General features: G+C 38.6%; 2 protein-coding genes across 2 annotated transcripts; one reads left to right on the top strand and one right to left on the bottom strand.

Moving 5' to 3' along the window:
* Window positions 1-2,839: 2,839 nt before the first annotated feature.
* Window positions 2,840-9,324, top strand: LOC131014082 (expansin-A4-like). The gene is made up of 3 exons (XM_057942007.1): window positions 2,840-3,062; window positions 8,064-8,376; window positions 8,800-9,324. The coding sequence occupies exons 1-3, from the start codon at window positions 2,918-2,920 to the stop codon at window positions 9,101-9,103; spliced, it is 762 nt and encodes a 253-aa protein (XP_057797990.1). The 5' UTR covers window positions 2,840-2,917; the 3' UTR covers window positions 9,104-9,324.
* On the bottom strand, window positions 5,889-7,933 carry LOC131014071 (uncharacterized). Its single transcript, XM_057941993.1, has 2 exons — window positions 6,508-7,933; window positions 5,889-6,187 (listed from the first exon to the last, which is right to left on the bottom strand). The coding sequence occupies exons 1-2, from the start codon at window positions 7,649-7,651 to the stop codon at window positions 6,153-6,155; spliced, it is 1,179 nt and encodes a 392-aa protein (XP_057797976.1). The 5' UTR covers window positions 7,652-7,933; the 3' UTR covers window positions 5,889-6,152.

The raw sequence follows: 9,324 nt of genomic DNA, 5'->3' as shown, positions 1-9,324 counted from the left end.
CCACTCCTTTAGATTAAGCTATCATTATTAAACTGCGATTTATTAAAAAAGAAGAAAAAATCTAAAAAAAACCCTTGAAAGCACAAGAAAAAAAGACTAAGGGCCGAGCCTCATTAAAACTTTTTTACAAAAAATCCAAAGGAAAAAACTGTAAAAAGAAAAAAGAGTACTCGTCTAAAAGACGAAAAGCAAGAGGGAAAGAACGGAAGAGAGAGTTTTCAGAACTCCGACCTAACCAATCTCGGCTCTAACCCAACGAAAAACAAAACCCAAAAAACTCGGAAGGCAGAAGGCCGGTGAGACGCCGTCGCCTAACTGCCAACCTCAAACGAGCCCAGAACCAAAAAAATGGACGCTCCACGGCCGGTTATACGTCGTCGCCGTAAGCATCCCACAACCAACAACCCAACAGTCCCCAAGAAGAAGCAGAAACGATAGCTACCCGGCCGGTAATACGCCGTCGCCGGAAGCACCGTACTGCCGGGACCACCCCGAAGGAAAAGATTAAGCTATGTTTTATGTACAATACAACATAAAATAAATTTTAATCGCCTATTAGATCCAAATTCTACACAAAGACTTGAAAAATAACAAATGAAAATGACTGATTGATGTAACAATTATTGTGTTAGCTAATCATATCGTGCATAAACTGTTTTTGTATGGGCTAGCCGCCGTATAAATTGACATATTTGTTCATCGTCATTAACGATTACGACTTGTTAATCCCTCTTAATCCTTCGTGCCGATTCCTCAAACTTCTTTCCCAATAAAGTTCGATTAAAATAGGTTTATCATGAAAATAACGGCACCACAAGCATGCAGTGGCGGATCCAAGGGGCGCTTGCCCTCCTAAATTTTATTTTTTATTCAAAAATCACGATTTTTCAACATTTTTTTATGTCTCGTTATATAAAATTTGAATTAATAAGTTTGCCTTTCGTTGAGTCGCTTTCTTCTTTGATTTCCATGTACATAATTTTGTAATTGGATGATGATGCATAATTATCGAAATTTTATATAACTGAATATTTTATGAAAAATGCTAAAAAATTAGGGTTTTGAATATAAAATAAAAATTAGGAATATTTTATGAAAATGCTAAAAATTGAAGATAAAATGAAATAATGTTTTATTTATTTTTATGGTGAGATACTGAGGTATACAAATAATCCAGTCAGACTTCAACGAGCCGAATCATCTTTTCATCACCTTCGTAAAAATGCCCAAAGTTCAGGGTTTTAAAATAGAGAACGGAAATTGAGGACATTTTATATAAAACGCTAAAAGTTAAGGACACAATGTACTATTAATCCTTAGTCTAATCACAAAATTATCACTCAATTTTACAATTCATTTAAACTAACTTTTAATTGAAAATTCATCTTTTAATATATACTCCCCTGCTTGTCATGTAGTGAATAAAAGTTTGCATGAAAACTACAATAATTGTGTTCAAACATATGCAGTCCGCTAACTAACAACATTAACATCGGCCGAAGTATATAGAAAAATCACTTATGTTTTTGTCGTGTCCAGGCGTCATTCATTCAGCCGCTCTCTGCCACATAAAAAATCGCTAATTGCGTGATTAGAGCAAATCACTGTCATTAGAGAGATGCCCACTTATCATGTCCCTCCTAACCTATTACAATTGTCAAGATTTTTATTTACATAATGTGAGAAATCAACTAATCACATATATTTGGCTTTCATTATTTATCTTGTATTAAGCCGGAGTTACTAAAATCACATAACTCAAAATGTTAAATAGTCATGAGTTATAAGGACAAAGAAAGCAGTGAAGATATACATGCAAGGGACAAAAAATGCATCTCTATACAATATATATATAGCTCTGCATTTTTTGACAATGTAATACGAGATCTCTTGTTAGTATTATCAATGCACACTACATATTGGCTACACAATTAAACCTTAATTCCTCTTCTAAAAAATAATAAATAAACCCCTTCTAGCTAGCCGTACTTAGCTTCATTAGAAAACACAAACCATTATCTAATAGTTCTTCCGTTTTCATATATTTCTCATTTTTCACTTTTTTCACATATTCTTTTAGTTGAAAATTTTCATTAGACATGAAAAAAAAAAATGGATAATTCATGATAATACTACTCCCTCCGTCCCATTACAAATGTCACATTCCATTTTTGACAATATATTCTCTTTTATACCTAATATTTAAATAATTTCAATCAACCCACTTTATTTACTTTCTACATACTCCTTCTTAATCTCTGTGCCAAAAGTAATGAGATATTTATAATGGAACATAAAGAGTATTTAATATTGAAGAGAACATCAGAGAAAATAAGTTGTAGGAAAAAAAGTATTCTATTCTATTTTTTAAAAAACTTCTATCATATAAATATATAAAATAAAAAATATAAAAATATATCTTTTCTCCCATCCTCCTCATCCGTCAAAGAAAAAAGACTTAATATAAAATAGGAAAAAACTCGTACGATTAATTTTAAGATGCTGCGTGCATGTGCAAGAGGGGGTCCTACAAGCGTAAGAAATGTTCATATTTTGGCTGCCCAACCTACAACCACATGCATGTGCCAACGCCATACAATACATAAAAAATTAAAATAATTTTTTTAAAAAAAAGTAAAAAGAAAAATACTTAATTTAGCATAAAATACATAGAAACCCCCTCGTGGGTTCGTGGCCGGCTGTTAGCACCATCTTGTCTCCCTTCCACCTTTCCCCTTTTCTTCTAACATTTTATTTTATTTTCACCATCATTAGTATTTTAAAATCAGCGGGGGGTTTTTTTTTTCCTTTCTATAAATACTTCCTACTTTGTCCCTTTATCCTCACTTTAACAAGCCTCCATCTCTCTTAAAACCGCAAGACTTTTCCTATCAAACAAACATATATCTGTGAAAAAATGGTTGCCAACTTAGTTTCTCTTGCTACTATTTCTCTCTTCGCTCTACACATTCTTGGATTGAATGTTGCTATGGCTGATTATGGAGGGTGGCAAAATGCTCATGCCACCTTCTACGGCGGTGGCGATGCTGCCGGCACAATGGGTATACGTTAATTACTCCTTTCACTAACAGAAAAGAGGAATTTTGCAGAAGGGAAAAACTTGCATTATATTCGGATGAAATGATTACAGGCAAAGAAGCTATATTTATACTACAGCTGATAACAAACACACGCACAAAGTGTGATGCCAGCTCAGTAACAAAAAGCAAGTAAAACTAATTAATAAAGGAAAAAGCTATCTTATTATGTGTGCATACGACACGAGCATGTGTATCCACATCCTCTTTATTTCTTCATTCCAACACGCCCCCTCAAGATGGAAGATAGATGCTCTCAAATCCCATCTTGCTCATAATACTTCGCAAGCTGGTGCTGGCAAGGCCTTAGTTAAAACATCCGCGAGCTGCAGAGTGTTTTTAACGTGAAGAGGTTTCACTATCCCTGCCAAATACTTGTCTCTAACTGTGTGACAATCAATCTCTATATGCTTTGTGCGCTCATGAAAAACTGGGTTGCAACAAATGTATACAGCAGCTTGATTGTCACAATACAACGGCGAAGCTCTTGTCTGCTCAATCCCAAATTCAAGTAACAAATTCCTGATCCAAGTAACCTCGCAACTTACTTGCGCCATGGCCCTATATTCTGCCTCGGCAGAGGATCGAGAGATGGTGCTTTGCTTCTTGGATTTCCATGAAATAAGAGAAGAACCAAGAAAAACAGCAAATCCTGTGACTGATCTTCGAGTAGTAGGACAAGATGCATAGTCCGCATCTGAAAAAGCTGATAGATGCAAGCTTGAATTTTTGTCAAAGAACAGGCCATGCCCAGCTGTGCCTTTCAAATATTTGAGTACCCGCTCTGCAGCAACCATATGTCCCTCGCAAGGATTTGACACAAACTGACTTAAGTTGTTCACTGCAAAGGTTATGTCTGGCCTCGTTAAACTGAGATAAAGCAATCTCCCAATCAACCGTCTATAGGAAGTAGAATCAGTTAATGGAGAGCCTTCCTCAAGACTTAAATGTTTACCAGACTCCATTGGAGTAGCAGCTGGTCTGCAATTCATCAATCCAGTATCTTTAAGTAGATCTAGAACATACTTCCTTTGGCATAAGTAAATTCCCCTTATCACTGCGGGCTATCTCCAAACCAAGAAAGTAAGATGGTTTGCCCAAGTCTTTATATTTGAAAGTTTTTCCCAAAAATTCCTTAAAAGATGAAACTAAACCATCATCATTACTGGCCAGTAGAATATCATCAACATACACCACTAAGCCAAGAAACTTACTCCCTTCCTTTTTATAGAAGAATGAGTGATCACAAGCAGACTGTTGTAAGCCAAAAGCACTCAAGGCCTCAGAAAACTTTAAGTACCATTGCCGCGATGCTTGCTTGAGCCCATACAGAGACTTAGTAAGCTTGCATACTGAACCAGCTGGATAAGCATTGCCCCCCTGATCAAGCAAGCCAGGAGGCAATTCCATATAGATATCCTCCTCTAGATCACCATATAAAAAAGCGTTGTTGATGTCGAGATGAGTAAGAGTCCAACCAGATATAGCAGCCAAGACAACATGAGCTTAACAGTAACAAGCTTGGCAACTGGTGAGAAAGTATCAAGAAAGTCGACACCGGCCTGTTGGGTGTAACCCTTGGCTACAAGCCTGGCCTTGTACCTGTCCAGAGTACCATCGGCAAAATACTTGGTCCTGAAGACCCATTTACACCCTATGGCAATCTTATCAGGAGGTAAGAGTGTAACAAACCAAGTATTATTCTTAATGAGTGCTTCTAATTCAGCCTGCATTGCCTTCCTCCATTCAGCATACTTAGAAGCTTGGTGATAAGAGGAAGGTTCGGGAATAGAAGAGAGGGAACAAATGAGCCTAAAATAGGCTGAGGATAGTTTAGAATAAGAAATATATTGGTGAATGGGATAAGGAGAACAAGTGAGTGCATTACAGACATAGTCAGAAAGATGTGAAGGAGGTTTAACTGTTCTGCCAGATTTAGTGGTAGGAGCAGGAGGAATAGGAGGAGGTTGGACTGACCTTTCCTGAGTAGTGTTGTCTGTCGGAGGAACAACAGGAAGAGTAGAAGGAGGTTGCAAGGGAAGCTCAACAGGAGCAGGAGACTCAGCAGGAAATGTAAACTGAGGATCAGGAAAAACGGAGGGAGATATATGTGAGTAAGGGAAGACATCTTCATGAAAAGTGACATCCCTACTAATGAGTATTTGTTGTGTGTCCACAGTAAGAACCTTATACCCTTTATACCCAGGGGGATATCCCAAAAAGATACACTTGGTGGCTCTAGGGGAGAATTTTGACCTATTTCTGTCAAGTGTAGAAACAAAACATAAACACCCAAAAACTCTTAGATGAGAATATGATGGACTTTTACCAAACAATATCTCAAAAGGGGTAACACTATTAGGCAAAACAGAAGATGGTATGCGATTGATGAGATAGGAGGCAGTGTGTATACATTCCCCCCAATAAGAGATAGGTAAATGAGATTGAAACAGAAGGCTACGAGCAACATTCAGCAAATGCTGATGTTTCCTCTCAACTCGAGCATTCTGCTGTGGAGTGGACACACAAGAGTGATGGACTATAGTCCCATGCTGAGTATATAACTCCCCTAAACCAAATTCAGGACCATTGTCACACCTAATGATCTTAATATGTTTCCCAAATTGAGTAGCAACTGTATTAAAGAACTGAGTAAGAATGGATCTAACATCAGATTTGAATTTCATGAGGAAAGTCCAAACGAAACGGGAACAATCATCAACAATAGTCAAAAAGTAAGAGTAACCTTGCACAGTGGGGGTTTGATAAGGCCCCCATATATCACAGTGAACAAGATCAAACACTTCTTTTGATATATGTTGAGAATCAGGAAATGACAAACGTTTTTTGTTTAGCTAAAGGGCATATCTCACATAGAGAATGCTTACAAGAGGAAAGAGACAAAGATTTAGACAACAGCTGAAGTTTATTGAAAGATAAATGACCTAGTCTATGGTGCCACAAATCGGCAGATACAGTATTGCAGACATGAGGTATAGGAAGATTGATGGAGGAAACTGGTGATGCTTCTAGACATATAGGTTGCCCATTTTGCTACCCTTCCCAATCACAGTCCCCTGTAAAGCTCCCTGAATCACAAAAGCATTATGTGTGAAGAGAACTGAACAGTTAGAGGAAGTAGTGAGAGAGCTGACAGAGATAAGGTTGTAAGAAAAGGAAGGTACACACAATACAGATGTAAGCTTAAGAGTGGAAGAGATAACTATAGTGCCAATGCAAGTAACTTCAGCATTACTACCATTCGGCAAACTAACATGAGTGTTTTTGGCTGGTGAACAATCAATAAAAAGTGTGGAGTTGTTACAGACATGGTGTGTAGCACCTGTGTCCAGTAACCATAGGCAGGAACTCAAAGTAGAACAAACAAGGGGTTGGAGAGAAATAGTACCACTGAATGGAGGAGAGGCAATAACTGAAGGAGAAACACCTCCAAAATTGTAGACATCAGCTTTGGTAGGAGCAGAGATCTGCTGTGCAGGTGCTGGAGAAGAGGACACCTGCATTTGAGTTTGCAAATATGATATCATTTTAGCCATATCTGAAGTAGATAAAGCAGGAGATCCTTGAGGGAAAACCGCAGCTTTAGGAGCACTCATTTGATTAATGGATCTGTTTCCCTCAGTAGAATACCCTTGAGATTTTCCTCTACCTCTACCATATCCAGGAGGATAACCAATAAGCTCAAACAACTTATCTACAGTATGACTGGTTTTACCGCAATTTGTACAAAGGAATTTTCCTTTTCCTCCTCTACCACGAGCAGTACCAGTCGCATTGATCATAGATCCCTGAATTTCAGTACTTATCACAGGCGATTGTTGCTCAATAGACCTCTGTCTCTCTTCCTGTAACACTAAAGCAAAGATCTTTTGCAAAGAAGGAAGAGGAGTAGTAGATATTATCTGAGATCTGATCTGCGAGTAAGAAGGATTCAAACCAATAAGGAATTGCATAGAACATTCCTGCATTTGAAATTCACTCCACTTGCGAGAGCTATGGCATCGGCAGCTATCACAAGTGCACCACCGTGCTGGTTGAAAATCTTTGTATTCATCCCATAGAATGCGCAATTTCGTAAAATAAGCGCCTACATCCTCTGATCCTTGCTTCAAAGTGAGCAATTGTTGTTTTAACTGGCAAATTCGAGCAAAATTGCCCTGAGAGAAACGATCTCTTAGATCGCTCCAAATAAGAGAAGCATCATCAATGTACATGATGCTCGAGCTGATCTCTGGTACAACAGAGTTGCGAAGCCACGAAACGACCATGCTGTTGCATCGAAGCCACTGAGCATACAGCAGATCGGAATGAAGAGGTCGCTGGATTGAACCGTCGACAAAAGCGAGCTTGTTCTTCGCCATAAGTGCTGTGATCATCGAGCGATTCCAGTTGATGTAGTTGGATCCATTTAGCTGCTGCGTAACCAGCTGAACGCCAGGATTATCACTGCTAGGCAAAAAATAAGGGCTAGTCTGGTCCTCATAGGGAGGCGGAGAATGAAGTTTGGATGATGAAGGTGTGTGGGGTGCCATTGAAGGAGAAGAGAAAAAATCAGCGGAAGATTATTGCTCTGGATACCATAACAGAAAAGAGAATTTTGCAGAAGGGAAAAAACTTGCATTATATTCGGATGAAATGATTACAAGGCAAAGAAGCTATATTTATACTACAGCTGATAACAAACACACGCACAAAGTGTGATGCCAGCTCAGTAACAAAAAGCAAGTAAAACTAATTAATAAAGGAAAAAGCTATCTTATTATGTGTGCATACGACACGAGCATGTGTATCCACATCCTCTTTATTTCTTCATTCCAACATTCACTTTCACGAAACTATAGCAATAATCGCTATTCACAAACACACTTTCGTTTGGTCACATTTAAAAAAAAAAAAAAAAAAAAAAAAACCACTTAAATTTGTAATGTCTAATTTTGTGCGTAGGAGGAGCATGTGGATACGGCAACATGTACAGCCAAGGCTACGGCACCAACACCGCCGCATTGAGCACGGCTCTCTTCAACAACGGGCTGACGTGCGGGGCGTGCTACGAAATGCGGTGCACGGGCGAGCGCCGGTGGTGCTTGCCGGGCACCGTCACGATCACCGCCACCAACTTCTGCCCTCCCAACTTCGCCCTGCCTAACAACAACGGCGGCTGGTGCAACCCGCCTCTCCAACATTTCGACATGGCGCAGCCCGCCTTCCTCCAAATCGCTCAGTACCACGCCGGCATCGTCCCCGTCGTCTTCCGAAGGTTTGCCACCTTTCCTCCCGAGCATAATAATCAGTTCAAAGTTTGGTTCAAATTTTAAATAATATTCCAAAATTGAGATTTAATATGCAATTATATCTCTTATTTAAATTACAAACCCACAAATGATTAACAGCTTTCTACTATGAGAAAAAAGTTGCTCCAAACTGAAAAACTAGTTCACTAGGACAAAATCTATACTATATTAAAATGAGAATCTCTAATTTGAAATTGATTTCAATACCAATCTTATAGTTTTTTCAAAATTAATGACTTATTATATATAAGAATAAGATTAAATGAACTTTATTAAATTTTGATGCTAGCTAGTAAGATTTTTATTTTATTTTTACTTGAGCTAGTAAGAAATTAATTATGGCATAAGTTGCTAATAATACTCGTATTTTTTTTTCTATATTAATGCAGGGTGGCCTGTGTGAAGAAAGGCGGAATTAGGTTCACCATCAACGGCCACGCATACTTCAACCTGGTTCTAATCAGCAACGTCGCGGGTGCAGGGGACGTCCATGCGCTGTCAATCAAAGGGTCCAAAAGCGGCTGGCAAACCATGTCCAGAAATTGGGGTCAAAATTGGCAGGGCAATTCCTATCTCAACGGCCAAGCTCTCTCTTTCCGCGTCACCACCAGTGACGGCAGAACTCTCACCGCATACAACGTGGCGCCAGCTAATTGGCAGTTCGGCCAGACCTTCCAAGGCGGTCAATTTTAAAAACAGTTGATACATACATTCGTATAAATCTACGGTCTATCGTATTTTCATTTAGCGGGAAAATTAATAGGATTATAAATCGACGACAGAAATTGATGATATGTATGTATTTGGTGAATATTATGTATGTGAGGAGCTTTACGAGAGATCTGATTGGTAGGTAAAGAGAGGGATATTTCATGATCGATCTCATTAGTTCAAGCAGAGGTAGCTTATTATTA

The sequence above is a fragment of the Salvia miltiorrhiza genome, chromosome 3, assembly GCF_028751815.1.
Source record: "Salvia miltiorrhiza cultivar Shanhuang (shh) chromosome 3, IMPLAD_Smil_shh, whole genome shotgun sequence".
NCBI lineage: Eukaryota > Viridiplantae > Streptophyta > Magnoliopsida > Lamiales > Lamiaceae > Salvia > Salvia miltiorrhiza.
Note: the sequence above shows the minus strand (reverse complement) of the source record. Positions and strands in the feature narration are given on the sequence as shown.